Source organism: Chrysemys picta, chromosome 21 (genome assembly GCF_011386835.1).
Source record: "Chrysemys picta bellii isolate R12L10 chromosome 21, ASM1138683v2, whole genome shotgun sequence".
NCBI classification, from domain to species: domain Eukaryota; kingdom Metazoa; phylum Chordata; order Testudines; family Emydidae; genus Chrysemys; species Chrysemys picta.
The window spans coordinates 18,136,887-18,160,070 of record NC_088811.1 but is presented as its reverse complement, the minus strand read 5'-3'; the positions used below and the strand labels follow the sequence as shown (position 1 = coordinate 18,160,070).

Here is a 23,184-nt window from a genome sequence, read left to right as displayed (position 1 = left end):
AGATTATGATTTTGGAGATGTCTTTCCCGCAGTGCCGTCCATACCCAGCTCAGCCTGGGAAGGTGGGACATAGTCATCTGTTACCATGTTTATCTCTTCTGCATCCTTTCCATAGCAAGCTTGCTGCATGCAATTGATTTTTTTAAATAAGAACGAATATTCTAATCTTGATGGAATTCTGTAGCAGCAGAAACAAGCTCTGTGTTGAATGGATCTTCTGACCACAGAGTTGGAGCTCTGTGTCACCTACTCTGTATGCTCGTGTGTGAGGTTTCCCTCCAGTTACTGAGCGCTCCACAGAGATTCTGACATTACTATACGTCACAGAACGTTGTGACTGTTTCTCCTGATTCTGATTAATGTGTCACTTGCACCTGGCATACGTGTCTGACCGATGGTCATTTGTAGCTGAAGTTTCTATCAAGTGAAATTGGATTTGTTTAATAAAATGACTATCTAATATATTATGGGAGCTGGATTAATAAGGGAATCTTTTTACCGGACTAATAAAGAAACCTGTTAAATTACTCCTGCCATGAAACTGACACACAGTGATCAGGGAACATCCCAAATGTATCAGGTATTTATAAACTAAAGTACCAAAGCGTTCCTTCTCAATATACAGCTCTATATTTCCTTCATGTGGTAAAGAGCAGATGTGTTGATGAGCAGATGTGTGCCTGGATATTGCAAGAGATCTACATTCATAAATTGCCCAACAGGATATTGAAAATGGCTTCTGATGGAATTCTACTTTTAATAGAATTTTTGTTCATTTTTAAGTGTTTTTTTTTCTCCCCTTCACAGGCCTTGACTTAGGCTTCCCTCTTGGGTTAAAATATCTATCAAAGCCATAATGACCTTATTTCGTTTGGTCATTGCTCCCCTTTTTAGCCCTGGCTGTCAGCAATCTCTATTTCTTAGAGTAAAGGGCACATCTCCATTTTATAGGAATCTATTCTACTTCCTCTGCCTGGAATACATCATCTCCACTCACATAAAGACACGACTAGACAGCTCTGTGTATTGTTCATATATAATTGGATTAGGAAATCTGTCTTCTTTACCCACGGAGGAAATATACGTATATATTTTCTGTCATTTCTACCTAAAAGCTTGATAGATTCCTTCAGCTGAAATTGTTTTGTATTATCATCATCAAACCAGTACCTCATACAGCATTTTGGTAAAGATCTGCTTGAATTCCATTACGATGGCCTTTGGTTTCTAACGTTCTCTCCTCTCTATAAACTTTCTCTCTCTCTCCAAGCACAAAAGACACTCTTTGGTTTTCAGAGCACATTCTGAGTAGCCGAAAACACAAAACCACTGAACCTTTTCCTGTTGCAGTCACATGCCGTTAACACAGGGTTTGGCCTAGCTCTGGAGTTCTCTGCAGCCAGGGTACTAACAGCGTCTGCTATTCTGACCATTCCTGGAAAGAGTGGAATTAAATAATCTGTATGTGTTTCCTCACAGCCACTGTTCCCTCCAGCACTTCCTCCCGAGGGGTCCTGGAACTGTGATCTCCCCAAAAGCCAATGTTCCCCCACCTCTACCCACAGCAGCTCCTGCTAGAGAGGCTGGGAGCTTTCTTTAGCCATAATGTTTTGATTGGGCCCTTTGGTTACCATGGATGGAAGAAATTAGGTTTGATGCAGCTGTGGATTGCTGGACAGGGGATATTGGACAGCACTCCTGGTTGCTGGCTTTGGTGTTGGTGTTTAATGGGGGTGTAGTAGGTGCTGTACGTATTATCAGTTATTATTGTCGTGTCATTCCCCCCCTTTCCTCCCTGCCCCCAGTCAGGCAGCATCCAGGGTGTCATCTTATGACAAGCCTGATTGGCTGTTGAGAGGTTGTGATTAATTCTAGTGTTTCATACCAATATAACAATGGTGTTTGTTCCTTAAACTTGTAAATACATTTTGAAAACGCAGAGAATATTAATTTCATTTTTAAAATAAGAAACAATGGGCTACTTAATAGTCTGTGTTGTTGTGTGGGCTGTGGTTTAATCCTCCTTACTGTGCAAGATCTGTGCTGCTTCTATGAGCAATTTCCATTCATGCCACTATAACACAACCCCAGCTGTGCAGTCTGATCCTTGGGGGCATGGAGCCACCCATGGGGGTCAGATTGCAAGGTTGGGCCCTAAACAGAGGTGAAAGTAAGCCGGTGCAGTATGGTACGGCGTACCGGCAAGAGCCAGTACGCCGTGCCGGACTGGACCGGCTTCCACGGCGGTGATTTAAAGGGCCCAGGGCGCCAGCCGCTGTGGGGAGCCCCGGGCCCTTTAAATCCCCGCCGGAGTTCTGGCAGCCGGGTTCCTGCGGTGATTTAAAGGGCCCGGAGCTATGCGGTGGCCGGAGCCCCGGGCCCTTTAATTCACCCCTGAGCCCCGGGGCTCCCAGCCGCCTCTGCAGCTGGTAGCTCTGGGGTGATTTAAAAGCCCTGGGGCTCCCAGCCACAGCCGGAGCCCCAGGGCCTTTAAATTTTGAAAGGTCACGCCTCTTCCGGTTGAGGCCCCGCCTCTTCCGGTTGAGGCCACACCCCCGCTCAGGACTCCGGCCATACCGGTAAGTCCTTTAAGTTACTTTCACCCCGGCCCTAAATCATAAGGATCCGATTTTGCAGTACTGATCAGACCTCCCTGCAATAACCTTGCTTGCATCAAAAAGACCCTTCTCTCCTACCTTAGCTTACTAAATGGATTTCTAATCATATACACAAAAATCAAACAGTTAAGAATTTGTACCCCTCCCTTCACCCTTCCCCATTTAAATGGACCCTGTCAGAATAAACCCTGTATTTTAGACAAAACCAAATAACCTTATTGGTAATAAAGATAACAAATTAAGTGGCTGAAATGGAAATAGAACTTAAAAAGTCATTTCATTTTTCTGTTTTACTCAATTTGGATGGTGAAAATAGACCAGTCAGTTTCACTTTTGCATCTAGTCAGTTTCACTTTCACTGTGGTTTCAGATCTGTCACTGATATGACAGGGCAATGTTTAAATTTCAACAAAAACACTGTTTCGAAATTCATATTCACAAACCATCTCTTAACATTGGATTTTATAAAAACCTGTTTGTTTTCCTAATGCAAAACCTACCTGTCAAGTGTACATTACTGGACAGAGTCTCTTAATTCTGTTACGTGTAGCAGGCTGTTGTTTCTGTTTCTTGATTGGCTGAGCCCAACGCTTTAGATTGTGGCTTTCACTGCAAACACCCGTGATCATGAATCTGAAATTAATTTCCTGCTAACATTTTCTTAATATCCCTGCTTGCAGGAACATTGATAGATTCTTATGTGGCCTGAGAATATCTGTCTAAAGGGCATGGTAATGTTCCTTTACCTGGCTTGATTTTGTGGACCGATAACCCTGAGCGAGAATTGCATGAGTCCACAAATCAGTATCTTCTGTCCATTACCACTAACATCGGCCCAGCCGGTTGTACTAAGACTTTTTTGTTCTCGGTGTCGTTTCTTCTCTCTTGCTGCTGGGTGAGTGATGTAGTTCTCTGCCCACACCTCAGGCTCCTCTCTTTATTGTCTACCAGGAGAAAAGTAGCATCTGCTGTAACGGTCCGTCCGCTGCAATCTCAGAACTTCTCTTTCCAAAGCAGAGAGCTCCTGGCAAAGGGAGTCTGAGCATTAATGTAACCTGAGCTCCATAGGGAAAAGGCAACTAAATCCATCGCTACCCCTTAGTGGAGAACTGGCCGCCTCTGCTCGGATAGTTTCTCTGAACTATTTCTCTGATTTCTCATCAGAAACTTGGTGAAGTTTAATGAAGCTCTTCTTTCTAGGGGTCTTATATCACCAGACCTATAAGAACAGAAGGATAATTTCTTTACTGGTTGGCCCTGTGTTGCAGTTACTGTGCTCCCAGCCAGTTAAGGTTGGTCACATCAGTCTTGGCCCCAGTCAGTGTCGCTCCATAAGCAGGGATGGTCGTGTTGAGCAATGCAAGATACTCAATCCACAACAGCTCCTTTGGCCCCTGCCATCCCTGCATGGCAGCTCAGAGAACAGCGGTGGCTTGGGCCTGAAGAAATCAGTGTAATTCATTGATGCTATTCAGGTCTCCCTCTCACACACACCCAACTTGTGAGGGAAGCTTTGCACTTCTCCAGCACTGCCTGTGTATGTTTGCATGCCCCTCCCCCCACTGCACACGAGTTCTGAGCCCGTTGAGGCTAGAGGCAAGTGGCACCTTGGTCAGGCAAAACCAGCCTCTGATTCCAGTGTCTGCAGGTTGCGTCCCCCAGTGTCCAGTGGGCGTTTCTGAGCCTCCTGCAGGCAGCTGCCGTTTCCTGAGGAGCACAATGGAACTGAGGTCTGATTTTCTCTATTGCCTGCCTGTGATGTACCGGTGCGGACAGGCCCTCCTGTACCAGGAGCTCCCATCAGACTGTGATCCTGTTCGAAGGCTGCCTGGACAGTCACAGTCCGAACATTAAACTTCTGTTTTCAGGCATTACTTTGCATTTGCTGGGAAAGGTCGATTGATACTGGTTCCGTCTGTGGCGCTGGGCTCTCTCCTGCCTGCCCCACAGATGCCCTCTCGCTACTGCGTGCCCGCTGCCTGCAGGAGACTCCCAAATGCTGATTCTTAATGAGCAGTTTGATTAGCAAGTCTACTGGATAGTTTATACCCAAGCGGTGCTCTGGCCAGGACCTTTCAGAGTCCGCATTGAGCGCCATGCGTGCAGCCTCGCTCTGTCCAGGTCCAGAAGCTCAGTGGGGAATTCCTGCTCCCGTAATAGCAGCTGACTGGGATCCTGGTTTTTTCCCCCTCTCCTCTTTCCCAGATGGAGACCTAACAGACACTCTCAGCTGCCCGCACTCCTTGGCCTCTGATCTGAACGGCGGCAAGGCTTCCGTGAAGAGTCCGACCCAACGCTACAACCCCTTCAACGAGGAGAAGGCTGAAGTGCTGTCCTCCACCGAAACCACCCCTGCGCACACCGCCTCCCTGGAGCGGATGGACACCACGACGGAAGGCACGGACCAGCTGGAGAGCGGCACGGAGCTGGAAGTCATCAGGTTGGTGCCATGCCTCCCAAACACAAGGAGAGGGGTCTGCAAGCTAGTTGTGGGAGGGAGCTGGCGTATGCCATGTGCTCTCACTTGGACCACAGGGGGGGTTATTGCTGGAAGTGGGAGCCTGGCAGGTAGAGATTCTGGGTTCTTGTTTCATACCTCCAGGGCCAGACTTTCCAACGTGCTCAGCACCCATCAAGGCCCATTGGTCTCAGTGCGGGACAAGGCAGCGTTTCTCCAGGGTTCTCAATGGGAAGTGCCACATGCAGAGGTCTCTTGAAAATCCGGCCTTCGAATGCTAAGAACCTGATGCTATAGCATGGGGAGCAGAATGAAATATCGTCAAATAAGAGCCACAGTTGTGGTCCCCTGGCACTGACTTTCTGATCCCCAAGCATGCGGGGCTGGCACTAAGAAAACAATCCTTTTCATACTGATTTCATACGTATTAGCCCCTTTTTATTCCCGCTGCCCATCGCAGGTATATCCCCCGTATTACCCTCAGCACAGCACCCTGCATTTAGCTTGGTGCATAGCAGCTGTTTCCTGGTGCAGGATCTGAACCTTCCAGGTCTCCCCCCTCCTCCTCCTGCTAACGGCATCAGCTGAGTCATTCCTTCACTCAAGGCTGCCAGCCCTGTTCCCCGATGGCCTCGAGATGCCTGACCAGCCTAGAAACAAACCCCATGGAGGACATCAGTCGGTGGAGGCTGGGTCTATGCCGCCCCCTTGGTAGGCTGATGAAGAGGCCGTGTGCAGGGCGGCCTTGGCACAGCCTGACCTGTAGCTAGGAAAGTCCACCTGGTGAGAGCTGTCTATTTCTAGGCACCAGCAGATCTCGTTCCTCAGGCCCCGGGACAGCTGGCTGGCTCTAGACGCACCCGTGCCTGACAATGTATCATCAGCAGAGAAGCCACATGTTGTTTTAAACATTTATCCTTTAAATCTGCAGGCCTGTATTGCTTTCTTGGCCTGTGACTGTCTGATGGGGGATTTCAGAGTAGCAGCCGTGTTAGTCTGTATCCGCAAAAAGAACAGGAGTACTTGTGGCACCTTAGAGACTAACAAATTTATTAGAGCATAAGCTTTCGTGGACTACAGCCCACTTCTTCGGATGCATATAGAGTGGAACATATATTGAGGAGATATATATATATATATATACACACATACAGAGAGCATAAACAGGTGGGAGTTGTCTTACCAACTCTGAGAGGCCAATTAATTAAGAGAAAAAAAACTTTTGAAGTGATAATCAAGATAGCCCAGTACAGACAGTTTGATAAGAAGTTTGAGAATACTTACAAGGGGAGATAGATTCAATGTTTGTAATGGCTCAGCCATTCCCAGTCCTTATTCAATCCTGAGTTGATTGTGTCTAGTTTGCATATCAATTCCAGCTCAGCAGTCTCTCGTTGGAGTCTGTTTTTGAAGTTTTTCTGTTGTAATATAGCCACCCGCAGGTCTGTCATTGAATGACCAGACAGGTTAAAGTGTTCTCCCACTGGTTTTTGAGTATTATGATTCCTGATGTGATGATTCCAGATTTGTGTCCATTAATTCTTTTGTGTAGAGACTGTCCGGTTTGGCCAATGTACATGGCAGAGGGGCATTGCTGGCACATGATGGCATATATCACATTGGTAGATGTGCAGGTGAACGAGCCCCTGATGGTATGGCTGATGTGATTAGGTCCTATGATGATGTCACTTGAATAGATATGTGGACAGAGTTGGCATCGGGCTTTGTTACATGGATAGGTTCCTGGGTCAGTGGTTTTGTTCAGTGATGTGTGGTTGCTGGTGAGTATTTGCTTTAGGTTGGGAGGTTGTCTGTAAGCGAGGACAGGTCTGTCTCCCAAGATCTGTGAGAGTAAAGGATCATCTTTCAGGCTAGGTTGTAGATCTCTGATGATGCGCTGGAGAGGTTTTAGTTGGGGGCTGAAGGTGACAGCTAATGGTGTTCTGTTATTTTCTTTGTTGGGCTGTCACTGTTTGATAGTGCCTCTCTCCAGAGCAACCCCCAAGTGACGCTCCTGGCACACAGCAAGTGCCGCGGGCTCTCCAGTGATCACAGGACCTCTGTTGCGTTTCTCATCAGAAAGTCAATACTTCCAAGAGCCCAACGAGGGCATTGATTGAGAGCAGACTGAAGGGGAGGGTGCCCCTACTGAACCACTAACCCCCCCTTGCAGTAATACCCTGGGGTCTCCCCAGAAGTCTCTTGCCCCTGCTCAGCCTGCGGTGTCCCAACCTGGTGCATGTCCAGCTCCCTGACAGCTGGGGAAAGGGCAGTGGTCTCACAGCTGCGGCTTCTGACCTGCCAGGCTTTCTCCAATGCTGGGAGACCAGTGAGCAGGATGCGGATTGCATCCTGCTTTCTCTGGGGAACCGCCCTACGCTCAGCACCCAGCCAGTGGGAACAGGATAATAGGAGTTCTGGCCCTTACTAGCCGCAACCCTGACTTTGAGCCTGTTCATGGCTGTGGCATGAGCACCCAGAACGCCACCTTCCACATTTGTATGGGAACCACAGCGCTCAGAGTGTCTATAACTAGAAAAAGGATCAGTGTGGTGGGTTTACTGCTCCCTCTACTGGCAGCTAGAGGCACTCGACATTTATGTTGAATTTCCTCCATAAATTGGCACCTTAGAACAAAGGGGGGCAAATGACGGCCCACGGGCCACATCCGGCCCGCAGGACCCTTCCCTCTGGCCCCCGAGCTCCTGCCAGAGAGCGGGGTCAGGACTGGCTTGTGGCGGAGCCAGCCCAACTCCCCAGGCAGCGCGGTGAGTGGGGCGGAGCCTAGCTCCTGGCCCCTCCCCTTCTGCTCCCCTGCCTCCCTCGCAGTCACAGTTCCCCCAGCGCTTGGGCAGCGTGGCTGCAACTCCGGCCGGGCGGCACGGCTATAGCGCCGCCAGACCTAGTGCTCCAGGGCGGCGCAGTCAGGGGGCGGGGAGCAGGGGGAGTTCCGGGGAGAGGCGAGAAACAGGAGGGATTGCAGGGGTGCAGTCAAGGGGCCTGGGTCCTGCTGCCAGGGACAGGGGCAGAGCAAGCCAGGGCCTCCCTCCACCCCTAGCATATTTGGCCCCTGTCCCCAGCAGCCAAGCCCAGACAGGGAGTGAGCCCTGCCCGACTGCCAGGGAGAGCAGTCAAACGAGCAGGGGAAACGCACAGGGAAGGGACCGAGTCCCTCTTTCCCCCCACCCTACAGGTAACATGGGGCGGGGAGAACAGGGAGGGTTGGATAGGGGCGGGGATCCAGGGGGTGGGGAGTAGGGGGGATTGGATTGGGGACGGGCGTCCCAGGAGGATGGTCGGGGGCAGAGAGCAGGGGTGTTTGGACTGGATGCAGGAGTCCCAGGGGGTAGTCAGGGGTGGGGAGCAGGGGGACGTTGGATGGGGGTGGGGGTTCCGGAGGGCTGGGGCCAAGCCACGCCTCGCTGTTTGGGGAGGCATAGCCTCCCCCAGCCTTCCCTACCCGGCTCTCCATACAATTTCTGTACCTGATGTGGCCCTAGGGCCAAAAAGTTTGCCCACCCCTGCCTTAGAGACTAACAAATTTTATTTGGGCATAAGCTTTCGTGGGCTAAAACCCACTTCACCAGATGCATGGAGTGGAAAATACAGTAGGGACGTATAAATACACAGCACGTGAAAAGATGGGAGTTGCCTTACCGAGTGCGGGGTCAGTGCTAACGAGGCCAATTCACTGAGGATGGATGTGGCCCATTCTCAGCAGTTGACAAGAAGCCACATCCACCCTGATTGAATTGGCCTCGTTAGCGCTACAAAAAGTAATTTTCCCTCTGATATTCACCCCTTCTTGTCAACTGTTGGGAATCATAGAAGATTAGGGTTGGAAGAGTCCTCAGGGGGTCATCTAGTCCAACCCCCTGCTCAAAGCAGGACCAACCCCAACTAAATCATCCCAGCCAGGGCTTTGTCAAGCCGGGCCTTAAAAACCTCTAAAGATGGAGATTCCACCACCTCCCTAGGTAACCCATTCCAGTGCTTCACCACCCTCCTAGTGAAATAGGTTTTCCTAATATCTGACCTCCCCCACTGTAGCTTGAGATCATTGCTTCTTGTTCTGTCATCTGCCACCACTGAGAACAGCCGAGCCGAGCTCCTCTTTGGAACCCCCCTTCAGGTCATTGAAGGCTGCTATCAAATCCCCCCTCACTCTTCTCTTCTACAGACTAAATAACCCCAGTTCCCTCAGCCTCTCCTCATAAGTCATGTGCCCCAGCCTCCAATCATTTTCGTTGCCCTCCACTGGACTCTCTCCAATTTGTCCACATCCCTTCTGTAGTGGGGGGACCAAAACTGGACACAATACTCCAGATGTGGCCTCACCAGTGTCGAATAGAGGGGAATAATCACTTCCCTCGATCTGCTGTCAATGCTCCTACTAAAGCAGCCCAATATGCCGTTGGCCTTCAATTAGGGTGGATGGGCCACATCCACCCTACTTGAATTGGCTTCGTTAGCACTGACCCCACATGGTAAGGCAACTCCCGTCTTTTCATGTGCTGTATATTTATACAGGCCTACTGTATTTTCCGCTCCATGCATCTGATGCAGTGGGTTTTAGCCCACGAAAGCTTATGCGCAAATAAATTTGTTAGTCTCTAAGGTGCCACAAGGACTCCTCGTTGTTTTTGCTGATACAGACTAACATGGCTGCCCCTCTGAAACCTGACTCCATAAACTGGAAACCAGATCTAATTGCCATGGTTTTGGCCAGTGGATTTGAGACCATTCAAAGTCCTTGTCAGTTTTGCTCAGTGTCAGCTCATGGTACCTCCCGCTGCCAGTGGAGGGCATGAAAGAAGCTGCTTTGAACTGGAGATGGCTCAGAGTGATGGGGAATTAAACCCTCTCCCTTATCAGAACACTGGTCCCGAAGAATGTCGCATTTTCTGCCTTTCTTGAGAGGCCTGGCATGGAGACAGGGAATATTTTGAACGCAAGTAGAGAGGCTGCAAGAAGTCAGATGGGCTTGCCAGAGGCAGGGAAGTCCAGTGCTTAGAACAGGACGAACGAGAGTCGAGAGACTTGGATTCTTTCTGCCACTGACTCTCACCTAGTGTCCTTGGGCAAGTCACGTAACCTTTCTGCCTCCGTTTCCCCATCTGTAGCAGGGACTAATACTTCCAAGCTGACAGGAGTGTTGTGCAGCTTCAGTTAATGGCAGCAGAGGGCAGTGTGGTTCTTGGATGAAAGGTGCTGTGCATGTGCATCTGAATCTGATTAAATGCTGGGTCTTTTGAGTGCCGTCCTGTTCAGCTCTGAAAATACCCCCCTGGGCTTTTCTCCTCTAGCCCATTGAGTGCATCCGAATCCTCTGATTAGTAGAAAAACTACCCTGCGCGTATGAGGAATAACCCGGTGCTCAAGAGGGAGACCCAGGGAGTCCAGGGTTCCCGCCCATGGGCACAGAGGGCACGGTTAGGCTCTGGTAACATCAGTGCAGGTTTCTCCCCTTGCAGATTAGCTAAAAAGAAGAAAACCGGCAAGAAAAAGAAGGTGAAATTGGAGGAAATGGTGACCCCCCCTGCCCCCAGTGCCACGCAGGCTGACGGGGATGGTGGCCCAAACAGACTGAGCGAAGGAGCTGAGCTGAAGACAGACAGCAGGCCGCCCTCTCCAGAGGGCCAGGAGAGGCCAGGAGAGAGCAGCAAGCACTCGACCCTGAGCCAACTGGGCCTGCGGATCCCAGAGATGAAGGACACCTCCATGGAGAGCGTGGGGCAGCCACTCAGCAAAGTGATCGACAGACTGAACGGGCAGCTGGACCCCAGTGGCTGGAACTGCCCCGTCGAGCCCCCCGATCAGTCCTTTCGGACTGGCACGCCAGGGGAGACCCCGGATGGGCCGCCCTCTGGCAGCTATAGCGAGGGGATTTCGACCCCCATGGACTTCTACCGCTTTACCGTTGAGAGTCCAAACTCTCCTGTGCCAAGTGGTGGCGACCATGACCCTGCAGGGGCTGGCCAACCGCCACATGTTCCTGGTAGCCCTGAGACTGCTGGACAAGAGGAAGAAGGAGGAGAGGGAGAAACGGCTGGGGCGGTAGAGGACGCTCAGGAGGCGGCAGATAAAACCCAAGCCAGCGAAATGGAAACTGGCCACACGGAGGCACTCAGCAGGCTGAAAGGAGACCAGCCCAGTCCCTCTCTGAGCAGCGCTGATGACTCTGGGGTGGAGGAGGGGCAGGGCAGCCCGTCGGAAATGGCCCATCCGTCGGAGTTCAGGTAAGGCGGAGCGGGAGGGGGTATCTCTGCAGCAGCCCGGCTCCGGCTCTGAGGATCTTTGGGCGGGACCCGGCAAGCAGCAACGTGGGGAAATGGCTCTCAGGATAAAGTTTCCCCTCCATGGGCAAGAAGAGAAGCTGGGTGCGAGACCGTTTGCTCCCCTCCTTGGTCTGAAAGAGCTGGGAATCAGGGGTGATTTTCGGGCAGGGTGGAATTGGGGGTTTCTGTAAGAGTTGGCTCGTTTTAGCTGGAGTTTGCCATTGGCTTTGTCTGGGTGCTGGGATTGGGGTGTTTAAATGATTGACTAGGGTGCCTAGGGCAGGGATGGAGGCCTTGATATGAACTGAACAGAGCAACCCATAAAGCAGGGGAGGCACTGCCCACCCATGTAGCCCCAGGTTTCCCCTCTGGGAAGGCAGGCCCTTCCTGGGAGTGCAGGCTAGGCTGGGGGCGGGGCGCAGGAGGTAGGACTGGGGGGAAGGGGGGGCAAGAATAGCTGCCTTACTCTGTATATTCAACTGCTCCAGTGGGTGGCCATATGGCCACATCCCCTGCTGGCCCTTGGCACAGTGGCCACAGATGCAGCTCGCAAGTGAGTGGCAGGTTCAGAGCTGAGGCCACCCCAAGACTCCAGAGCTTGCAGTGCGACCTCGTCATCCCACTGCATGCTGGGACCTGATAGCGTCCACCACTGCATCTCTGGGCTGCACTCGGAGCCCCTGAGACATGTCTCCCTGCACATCAAACCCTCTTTCCCACTTCTCTCCTCACTCAGGGTGGATAACAACCATCTATTGCTGCTGATGATCCATGTCTTCCGGGAGAATGAGGAACAGCTGTTCAGGGTAAGTCTGGCCACGTGAAGGCAAACTCCTGGCAGGAGCTGTGGTGCCGAATGTGGGTTATTGACTGAAGGCTGAGAAGGAGGCATTGGCATCTGGGAACCGGTGGGTTCCTCTCCGTATGTATTCCTTGTCTGTCCGGCAGGTCCCATCTACACTAGGAAAGCTGCTGTGGTGCTGGGTTCAGTAATATCATCAGTGCATGGCCCAGTTATATCACGTCTGCCTTGTGGAGTAGGTGAGACCTGACCATGCCCCGGAGCCATGCCATAGACCGGGGCATTTCGAAGGCTGTGGCGCAGTCCGGGGACACGGTTATTCCTCGGGTGGGTCTCATCTGGGCTAGAGAACCAAAGTGCACGTTAGCCATGTTGGAGGCACCGCGTGCTGCCCAGATCCCGAAGCTCGTAGCTGTGCACCGTGGAGGTGGAATTGTGGCCCTGGTTAACCGCGAGCTGGGAGCTCTGTTCTTTACGAGGCATCTCTCCTCTTCTCACAGATGATCCGAATGAGCACCGGGCACATGGAGGGGAATCTTCAGCTACTCTATGTCCTGCTAACGGACTGTTACGTTTACCTGATCCGGAAAGGTATCCCATCCCAGTGGCCTCTCTGAATTACCATCCCAGGAGGCACCATGGAGGCCAGCAGGGGGTTTACCTGTAGATGTATTGGGAGGGTGGCGTGTGGAGTACATACCCCTATGGAAAGGGCCACCTGCCCCACAGGTTCATACACAACCAGCTGGCTCCAGGACATTCGTAATGCTACGTCTCAGCTGTTGGGGGAACCAGAGAGGTGCAGGCCTGCTTAGGTGACAGGCACTGTGCCTCACCAGCTAGGCTGCCAGGGACACTCCTCCTGGCCCCTGGAAGCTCAGATCCCCTCCTCCTGCTCCTCAGAATCCCTGGGCTGCTAGTTCTGCAGACTGAACTCCTGCTGCTAGGCGGTGGGCGAGATCTGGGCGAATCTCTCCTGCGTTTTGGGAGTGTCCTCCCCACCTGCTCATACCCCTGTCCTGTGTCCTGTGCTAGGAGCAGCGGAAAAGCCGTACTTGGTGGAGGAGACCGTTTCGTACAATGAGCTAGACTACATCTCGGTGAGTCCAGGCTGAGCTCACAGCAGCTCATCCAGGCCTGTCGCTCGCAGCAGTGCGCCGGGGAAAGCAGAGGAGATGTGCAGGGAAACGCCTCTTGTTTTGCTTGGCTTTTCCAGTCCCGGGCTCTGTCCCTCCTTCTCTCGCTGGTGGGACGGGAGAGCATCACAGAGGTACCAAGAGGGGCTTTGTGCCACTCGGAAGCAGCAATTCCCGATGGAGTCAGGAGCTGTTGGAGGACGCTGAAGAGCGAATCTTCCATGGCCGGGAGGTTTGCAGCTTCAATGCCGGCGACCTAACTGGGGGTGCAGAGGGAAGCGCCTTTGCCGCCCCAGCCCTCTGGTGCCACCTGTACCTGCCAACATCATCCATCCCAGCTGTTGGTCTATCACTTGGGGGCTCCGACACAGCCCCCGCTGCTGGCTCCCCCTATGGCTTTTAGCTGGTAGTACATCGGCCTTTCCAGGGCACATGGGGGGGGCCTTTCCAAAGCCTTGTCTCCCATCCCCCAAGCCTCCCTAATTGTGTGTTACCACGGCAGGTTGGCCTGGATCAGCAGACCGTGACGTTGGTTTGCACCAACCGTCGGAAGCAGTTCCTGCTGGACACCGCCGATGTGGCCCTTACAGAGTAAGCGAGACTGGAGTGCGCAGACGGGTTGATCTTTCCATGTGCCTGGGCCTGTTTGTCGGCCACGTCCCTTACAGCTGTGAAATTGCTTGTGAAGCAAATGCAAGTGATTCTAGTTAAGGGTAGCGTTTGGGGAGGGCTGGATCTCATCATCGCTCTCTCTCGTTGCTGTTTAAAAGTCCAGGGCTGTTGCTCAGGTTGGAGGGTTGATGTAACTACCACAATTTAGCCCCACAAACGGTTTGACTTTGCTTGCATTAAAAGTTGCAAAATGCTCCCTCTGCTGGTTGACATGTGGTGCTGTCTGCAGGGCCTGCTGCTTTAAATCCCTCTCGAATTATTTTTGCACGCTTGCTGTGTTTGGTTCCCAAGACCCACCGGTGGGTGACCGTGTTTTGCTGTGAATGGCTTTGCCCGTTCTTATTGCAGAAGAAAGGTTTGACATCAGCCTTCCCCCCCATGATCAGGCTGTGACTGACTGGCCCCAAACAGAACAGGGATGAGGACAAATTGTCGGGTTTTGAATTCACTGGCAAATCTGCAGCTCTGCTCTCACCATGTTGGGCCAGGGAGAAGGTGGCTTGTGCCCTCTTGGACTCTTTAGGCCCTATGTGAGTTCTTAGGCAGCACTCTGGACAGCTCTCTCCAAAGCCCCCTGACGTGTTCTCTGTTTTCCTTCCCAGTGTGTTACTTCAACAGGGCTTTGTAAGTTCAGGGCCCTGAGAGGAGCATTCTCGGACTCCTTCCCAGCAGCTTCAAAGCTTCCATTTCCTTGGACTCTTACTTTCTATCAAGACCCTTTAGCGCCTTTGGGCCCCCACCCTGCAGTTGGATCCGTGTAGGGTGAACCCCCCTGCGATATGGGTAGGGGGCGTGGGTCTGCCCCTGTGGACCTGATTGCAGGATCCCAGCTCTCCTTGTGACCTGTGACCTCAGCGAAGATCTCCATTCTCCCCTCCCCCAGGTTCTTCCTGGTCTCCTTGAAGTCAGCCATGGTCAAAGGCTGCCGAGAGCCACCGTACCCCAGTATCCTCACCGACGCCACTATGGAGAAGCTGGCGCTGGCCAAGTTTGTGGCCCAAGAGTCAAAGTGCGAGGTGAGGTGGGAATTAGGGGTATCTTGAAATCTTTTCTTCACTGACGTCTCTTCTTCCCAACGCACCTTCTGCGGAGAGGGGCTTCTCTCCTGCGCTCTGCTCTGCAGTGCCCTCTTCCCACAGGCATTAACCGATCTGTGCAGATCAGTCCTCGCCGCCTGTCCCTGTTGTAGTCTGTTCGCTGCTCCACACCACCCCAGAGGTGGCTGCAGTTTCAGCAGCGGGGTCCTGCAGAGTTGTTAGGAACCGTGTGGAGACGCTCCAGTGGAAAGTGCTCTGTGTTGTATTAAGCCGTGTGCCATGTAGTCCCTGACAGGAGCGATTCTCTGACTTGCTGCCTGATCCTTTTCTGTCCAGGCCCTTAAGGCTCTCGGCCCGTCCTGGAGATGTGATTCCTGCAGTACGGGCTCCCCTGCCGCTGTCCCTGGGATTAGCCCCGTTGCTGTTAGGCCTGAGAGATTGGTAACACTTTGCTCGGTCTGCCTGTCTGTCTCTCCCAGGCTTCCGATGTGCTCGTGCGCTTCTATGGCCTCGTTCACTGGGAGGACCCCATGGATGAGGCATTGGGACCGGCCCCCTCTCTTTACACGTCTCCTGAGAACTCGGTCACTAAAGAAGGCATCCTGCATTACAAGGCTGGGACCTCATACCTGGGCAAGGAGCACTGGAAGACCTGCTTTGTGGTACTCAGGTGGGAGCTGGGGCTGCGTTTACAGGGGTGCGCTGACAGGTCTGGGGTGTGAAGCGCTGAGGGAAGGCAGTGCAGTGGGGAAGTCTCATTGCCTGGTACGGCCTTGTCTAGGGGGGCCTGGACACCCCGGGCGAGTTCAGGATGGAAAGACACCAGAACGCCCATCGCGACCATCAGCCCTTATTGACCTTAGCAGATTGGCACCATAGTATAAGGCTAATTTTTATCCAGGAGCAGGAGTGGGCCTTCTCCACACCCCTCACCCCTTCAGATCTCCCCCGCAGCTGCTAGATCGGGTGTTGTTTGGAGCCCACTATTGTTTCTGCTCCAGTAAAGCCAAGTGACCCCCTCAGGGCAGAGCCAGAGCTGGGACTTGAGTCCAGTCCTGGTCGTTCACAGCAGCAGCCCTGGGAGCTTAGCCCTGGGCCAGCCTGCACTTGACGGAAATGTTAATGTCGTACCATGATAGCTAGAGAGAGAGAGAACCCCACAGATCATGGATCCGATTGTCCTGAAGCCCAGGATAAAGTCCCCTGATCGAGACTGTATCCAGGTGCAGAGCTGACCTGTCCTTCCTTAGCTCAGGGACACGGTCCGGCTACAGCCAGCCTGTCATAGCATCGTGCGGCCCAGTCCCGTCACAGCCTGTGCTGTGCTAGCAGCAGGAATCCAGTGTCTAGTCGGGAGGGAAGTTTCTATGACCGCTGCTGGGCTAAAGCGTGGGGAGGTTTGTGGTGCTGGTCAGGCGGCGCTAGCTGAGTTATCTACGTCGTCTTGTGTTTCCAATCAGCAGCAATGGGATCTTATACCAGTATCCAGACCGCACTGACATTATCCCTCTGCTCTCCGTGAACATGGGGTAAGTGGCCATTAAGCATGTTAGCTGTGGTGCAGTACTGTAGCAATGTTCCTCTCCCTACTGAAGTTATACCTGCCGTAGGCAGCTGATGGTGTCACTTGGTCTCATTAGAACTGACCTGTGGAGTGAGCTAGGGTGTCTTTGTCTACTGGAAGGGATGTGTACACTAAGTACATCTGTGACATCTCTGCACCTCCCAGTGTCTCTCACCAGGAGAAGGCAGCAGCCCCCATTTAACCTGAAGCGGAGAGCGTGGATGGTCTTGGATGATTGATAATGAGAGCCAGAGCCTTGCACCTGTAGTTCACCAGCAGCAGGGATAGAAAGTCAGTGATACCTGAGGGCATTTGGCCCTGTGTGAAATAAGTTGGGAGTCAGGCCAGTCCCTACTGTGCAGGGTCTGTGTTCCACATCAGAGACTACCATTACAGACAGCCTCCGGCCGAAGGGTGAATGAGCCATGGAGACTGGACTCCCCCTCCTCCCCCTACGTCCCTGCAGGTCGGGGCAGAGGGACATAAGCTGGGGAAGATGAGGCCAGTTGCACTGTGCATGTGGATGTGTGACTCCATCCACCTCCCAGGACTGTTCGTCCAGCGCTAAGATCATTTGAAGGATACGTCTGCTGGGGATAACTAGACAGGAATTCCCCAGCCGTTGGCAGGCTGTTAGCAGTGATCCCAGGGTGCAGAGATCCGTCGCTCTCTGCTGAGACCTGGCTGAAATACAACACGGCAGAAACTTTTCTCTTTCTGTGTTAAGTCAAAATTGGTAGGGATCTGGGAGTCAGGACTCCTGGGTTCCATTCCTAGCTCTGCCACCGACTCTTTTGTAACCTTGAAGAAGTCGCTTAGTCAGTGCCTCGGTTTCCCCCTTTATCGAAAGTGGGTTATTGTTTGAAGTTTTAGGCCTAAGCATGTGCACAGGTGCCTGTGAAATCCGGGCGAGCCCCAACCCGTATCTGAGAGCAGAGTATTCCCGTTAGCAATGCTGTGTGCTTTAAGGGCTGGTCATGGCAGGACTACCGTCCTCTGACAGTAGAGCATGGGACTGGAGGCTTGTTTATGTCCTGCCTGTTTTACACACCCAAGACCCTGGGGTCTGACCCAAATGAAATACATCAGGCTGTCCGCAGTGCACAGCAAACCCAGAAGCCAGGTTTCTAGACCATAGTGATTAGAACCAACACGTCGACTTGCACCTGGGAGACCCAGTGCTGCCCGCAGGGCCCGGGGGTGCCGGACTCACCGGGACTTGTTTCACCGAGCACTGAGCTGACCAGAGGGTGTTACGCTAGCCCAACGGGAGGTGGCAAAGGTCTGGGGTGATGGTGAGACCAGCAACACCACGGGATGCCGCAGACTCTGAGCTACCTAGAGACGGCCCAAAGCAGGCCTAGTCGCCGCTGCGAGCTGTCGGAGGGTTATAATTACCCTGGGATTGGGAGCTTCTTGGGCAGGGGTTCTCAGACTTTTATACTGGTGACCCCTTTCACACAGCAAGCCTCTGAGTGTGACCCCCCTTATACATTACAAACACTTTTAAATATATTTAATACCATTATAAATGCTGGAGGCAAAGCGGGGTTTGTGGTGGAGGGTGATAGCTCGCAACCCACCCCCCCCCCATAATAACCTCACGACCCCCTGAGGGGTCCTGACCCCCAGTTTGAGAGCCCCTGTTCTTGGGCAACAAGTGCTGCAATGGTACATCCACCCCGCCACCCCCAACTGACATTCCCTCCATCCACTCCAGTCCGAGCTTCCTCCAGCTTGTCATTGGCCAGGCCCCAGTTTTGGCCAGACACTGGGGAAGCTAGGAATCGACAAGGCCAAGATCAGGAGCCGTACGTCAGAGCTAAAAATCAGCACAGCCCCTAACACCCCCCGGTCACTTCCAGTGGCGTCTCGCGTGCGCTGGAGTGCGGGAAGGGGCAGAACGAAACCCAGAATCACCGCACACGAGGGGTCCTCTGGCTGATGGAAGGTGAGAAGCCTCAGCCTGTGAGAGGAGCATTTGCCTGAGCATAAACCAGGTTTAACAGCTGGTGATGTTGGGGCACGTCCTGCCCTCCCTGGAGCAGTCTGCCCAGATGCACGGTGGATCTGGGCCCTTTGCTCTCCTACCTTGTGGTCGTCTCTGATCTCTGATCTCTGCTCTCTGATCCTTTCAGGGGGGAGCAGTGTGGCGGGTGCCGGCGATCGAACACCACAGATCGCCCCCACTCCTTCCAGGTGATCCTGACCGACCGCCCTTCCCTGGAGCTCAGCGCCGAGAACGAAGAGGAGATGGCAGACTGGATGCAATACTTGTGCCAGGCCGTCTCCAAAGGGGTGAGCAGCTCCCCATGCGCTCGCTGATCTGTGTGCGGCACGAGGCCACTTTGCATCGTGCCAGGCCATGAGCCGTTTTCCTGACCCTGAATGGAAACCTGCCAGCCAATGAAACCTTTGTGTAGTACTCCGCAGTTAGCGTGCAAGAGGTGCGGGGGGGCCTGCGGTCCAGCATCATCGTCATCTCTAAATTACACACAGTTTTGTCCATCTGCTTCACATCCATCCCATGTGTAAAGGAGCCAGGCTCTCCGGCCCCCTCCCTGGGGGTTTGTTGGAACCCCCCTGATTGTAGCTGATAATTCTGAAGCAGAATCCTCTGGGGTCACTTTCCATATTGGGGCAGTGCCTGGTCCTCGGTCCCCGGTTTGTAAAGTGACCCTGCCGGGAAGTGACTCTGGGGCAGTGCTTGGTCCTCGGTCCCCGGTTTGTAACGTGACCCTGCCGGGAAGTGACTCTGGGGCAGTGTTTGGTCCTCGGTCCCTGGTTTGTAAAGTGACCCTGCCGGGAAGTGACTCTGGGGCAGTGTTTGGTCCTCGGTCCCTGGTTTGTAAAGTGACTCTGCCGGGAAGTGACTCAGGGGCAGTGCTTGGTCCTCGGTCCCCGGTTTGTAAAGTGACCCTGCCGGGAAGGCTCAGGAGAGGCTGGGGGCTCAGACTCTGGGGCAAGGAAGCAGCTGGTGAATCAACCACTGCTTCCCCCTCAGCCAACAGAGCAGCACTGGCTTCGAAGCACACCTGTCTGTTCAGCCACTTGGCCAGCCCCTCCCCAGAGCATCTGAGCTCTGTCCTTTGTAGGGCCTCTGTGACTGGACCAAAGGGGCAGCTCTCAAGGGATCCTTAAGATAAATAGTGAGGCAGGGCTTTGTGCACGGCCCAGGATTTGAAGCTGCAGAGGCGACCTGGAGTAGGATCTTGGAGAACGGGCCAATGGCAGGGCAAGATCCTCCGCTGCGTAGATCAGTGTGGCTCCATTGAAGTCAGTCTGGGCCTGGGAGTGGCTTCTATCTCAGGCGCACACAGCAGTGTCCGGAGAGAGACCTCTGCACATACGTTAGGGCTGGATGAGAAGCGGAGAATTGTGGCCTGCAGCCAGAAGGGTGACTGGTTCTCATGGTTTACCCTCCCACCAGGTTATCCCCCAGGGCGTGGTCCCTACGCCCTGCATCCCCTGCTGCCTTGTCATAACCGACGAGAAGGCCTTCACCTGCCACGAGGACTGCCAGACGAGCTTCTTCCGCTCGCTCGCCACCGTGGAGCTGCCGGACGTGGCCACTGTCTCCACGGAAGCCGGCAAGGAGTACTGTATAATAGTGAGTGTGGGCGCGTGTGTGGGCCTGACTGGCGTACGGGAGGGGAGCTGGCTCCAGTAAGTAACTGCTGTGCCTCTCTGTTGGCGTTTAGGAGTTTGCTCAGGACCGTCACCAGTTCCTGCCCCCCTGGGTCCTGTACTTTAGTTGCACTACGGAACTGGAGAGGTTCCTCGTGGTGCTGAGCACCGTGTGGAGAAATATCTACCAGGTAAACAGGCCCAAGGCAGCACCAGCTCATTGTTCGCAGGGTGAGCTGCCTGTTCCTGCATCCCTAGCTGGGTTAGGAGGCCCGATTCAGGGAAGGGGTGTGGCTCTCTGGCCTTGCAGAGGTCGGCCTGCATTGGCCTACAGCTGGGTTGGGTTCAGACTCTTGGCCTCCTTGCTTAGGGCGGGAGAGCAGCAAAACTCCACTTAGCATGCTGGGTCAACATAGCCCCCATTCCTGCCTTCTGCGGGTCGGGTTTGGTGGCCGTGGGGAGAGCTGTGTGCCTGCTGAGGGGGCAGCAAGCGAGTGGTGTGCCCAGGGGAGCAATGGGCGGTACCCACCGCTGGGGATCCTCCCTGGAGTCTGCAGCTCACAGCCTGCATTGGAGACAAGTCAGCTGTGATGTGTGTCCTGGGTCCAGTGGGAATTGGACACTGATTTACACCATCTAGTGTCTGCTCAAGACAGGCTCTGTCCAGGGATAACAGTGGGGGCTGTGGGGCAGGACTGCGGGGTATCAGCAGAGCTGGGGTGTGGGGAGTGCCACAGGTCAAGAGTGAGGGGCATTGGGGTGAAGACTGGAATAGCCGGGAGGGCTGCAGGGCAGGCGGGAGAGGCGTCAGGAGAGCGTGGGGGGAGGCTAACCGTGACATAACCCATCCCCCACTCTGCCAGTGCTGTTAGTCCTGCTCTTTCCCAGACGCTAGTTCGTCTGTAGAGCCAAAGCGGTTCGTGGTGGTGGCAGGTTCCTCAAACGGCCACGTGCCGCCCACATCCTGGGCAGTAACCCCCGGGGCCCCTTGCCGTGTTACAATCTCCGCCACTCAGCGGCAGTGACCTGTGGCTCTGCGTGTTCCAGGTCGATCTCCGGCACAAGGCTATCCAAGAAGCCTCAGTCAAGAAGAAATGCGAGGATGCCTTGAGCCTGATCCGCAGCGCCTGGCAGCGCAGCGACAGCCTGTGCCGTGGCCGGGCCTCCCGGGACCCCTGGTGTTAACAGAGGGAAAGACACAACCCCACGTTATAAGAGGCACAAACTAACCTACCCACCCCGACACTAACTCTGCGGGGCAGTCTTGTCCCTTTCCCGGTGCAGGCCGGCGGACTCTCTTTAGCAAACAAGCTTACGTTCTCCTTGGCAGTGTTTGCACTCGCTGCAAGCCCGGGGTTCCCAGTGCTGTCCCTCTAGCTGGGAACGTATGTGCGGATATCCTGGATCGGCCGAGCGCTGCCTCTCAGCGGTTGCAATGGCGGAGTTGTGCTTGTTGAACGGAAGCCTTCGCGCTGCACCATGGTACGTCGCTTCTCTGCTGCGTGGCAGCGGGACCATACGGTACCAGGCCCACAGCGTGGAGATGGGGGAGCTTCATCTAGATCAGCCACCATGCGTGGACACCTGCATCAAGTTCTTTGTGCAGAGGGCCTTGCAGAGACTCTGGCCGGGTCCAGGCCCTTCTCCATCACCCAGCTGCCTCCGGGCAAGTGACTCTCTCTTTAAAGGAATAATAACCTAATATTAATGAGGGAGGGGTGGGGCAGGGCAGGGTGTTCGCTCGTTGCATCATTGGGCACCAGGCTGGGTCCGAGCGCTTGTACTGACTAGTTGTTCATTTTAGAACACGTTAGGTTGTAAATGTGGTGAGACTGGAACACTAAATAACTGCTGCGCATGTTTTATCCTTGCTAATACAATCGCAAACTAACGCACTGCTTCACCTCCCATCCCCCCCCATGCCTCTCCTTGACCGTTTGTGACCTGCATGTGCTGGGTCTTCTCTGCCCAGGAGATCTCTCTGGTGTTAATCGATCTCTGCCCAGGGCACATAACCTGTCCCATCGCAGCCCTACAAAGCCGCAGCGAGAAACAAAGATGTAGCTCGCATGGAAGAAGTTGCACTTGGGCTGGCTCCGTTTTTGGGCTGCGGTCGTGGGTTCCTGGGTCTGATCTGATGTCTAAAAGGGGAGAGAACGGGAGAAGCTGGAGCACAGCGTTGTGTTTGATCCAAAATTAACCCTCTTCTGGAAGCACAAGCAGCGTGTTCAGCATCAGAGATGTTGGCCGTTGGTATGTAGGCCCCTCTCTCTTCCCCCCACTTGCCCAGTGGCTGCTGCTGGAGTTGTTAGGAGTTTGACAAAGGCGAGGGGGAGTGTGTGGGAAATATTGAAGCAAATCCAGGCAATCTAATGTGGGAGGAGCAGAGAGATTTAGACACATGGGGATTGAGAATTTCAGAGTATTCTGGAGGATTTAGACAAACGCCTTCCATTCGTTTAACTGGAACATGTGTCTAAATCTCCTGGATTGCTTTGCAAATCTCAACGTTGAGAGCGGTAGTACAAATATTGGAGGGGGGGGAAGGGATCTATTAACCCTCTGTGTGCAAAAGCAAATCCCTATGATCTGGGGCCATGTAAGGTAAGAGCAATTATCCACTATGGAGAATGGTTTGGGGTTTTTATTTGTTTTGGGATTTTTTTAATAAGTTGGGAGACCTAATGTAATATATATTCATGGGGCCTTTTTTCCAGGAGGTGAACTATGTGACTGAATGTACGTGTATATACATCTGCTTCCTCTGCCCCAGAATAAATACTCATTGGTAACTCGGTGTCTGCCCTGCTGACGTCTGGCTAGCTGGAATTCTCTCGTTGGTTTTCCTCTGTGGCTCGCTCTAAACCATCATTGGTAATCTATGGGCCAGGATCACAGACAGTCTGGGGTCTGAGGCTGGCCCCATTGCTGGGAGGAATGAAGGGCTTTCAGAACCGAGCAGTGGGGTGTTGAAGACGGACAGTTTGCCGTG

At 53.4% G+C, this 23,184-nt stretch overlaps 1 protein-coding gene across 4 annotated transcripts in view; it reads left to right on the top strand.

The window, feature by feature from the left end:
• PLEKHM2 (pleckstrin homology and RUN domain containing M2) overlaps positions 1-22,984 on the top strand; it is a 56,991-nt gene extending 34,007 nt beyond the window's left edge. For 2 of the 4 annotated variants that reach the window (XM_065575303.1, XM_065575305.1), the window contains 13 exons: positions 4,824-5,058; positions 10,551-11,315; positions 12,091-12,160; positions 12,657-12,747; positions 13,192-13,256; positions 13,795-13,883; positions 14,848-14,980; positions 15,481-15,671; positions 16,465-16,530; positions 18,704-18,863; positions 19,996-20,175; positions 20,267-20,383; positions 21,240-22,984. In XM_065575303.1, coding sequence (XP_065431375.1) covers positions 4,824-5,058; positions 10,551-11,315; positions 12,091-12,160; positions 12,657-12,747; positions 13,192-13,256; positions 13,795-13,883; positions 14,848-14,980; positions 15,481-15,671; positions 16,465-16,530; positions 18,704-18,863; positions 19,996-20,175; positions 20,267-20,383; positions 21,240-21,377 — 2,300 coding nt within the window. In that variant the 3' untranslated portion in view covers positions 21,378-22,984. Of the gene's footprint in view, positions 1-2; positions 63-4,823; positions 5,059-10,550; positions 11,316-12,090; positions 12,161-12,656; positions 12,748-13,191; positions 13,257-13,794; positions 13,884-14,847; positions 14,981-15,480; positions 15,672-16,464; positions 16,531-18,703; positions 18,864-19,995; positions 20,176-20,266; positions 20,384-21,239 lie in introns of all 4 variants that reach the window. The other 2 variants (XM_065575302.1, XM_065575304.1) reach the window with 2 other exon arrangements.
• Positions 22,985-23,184: the final 200 nt, after the last annotated feature.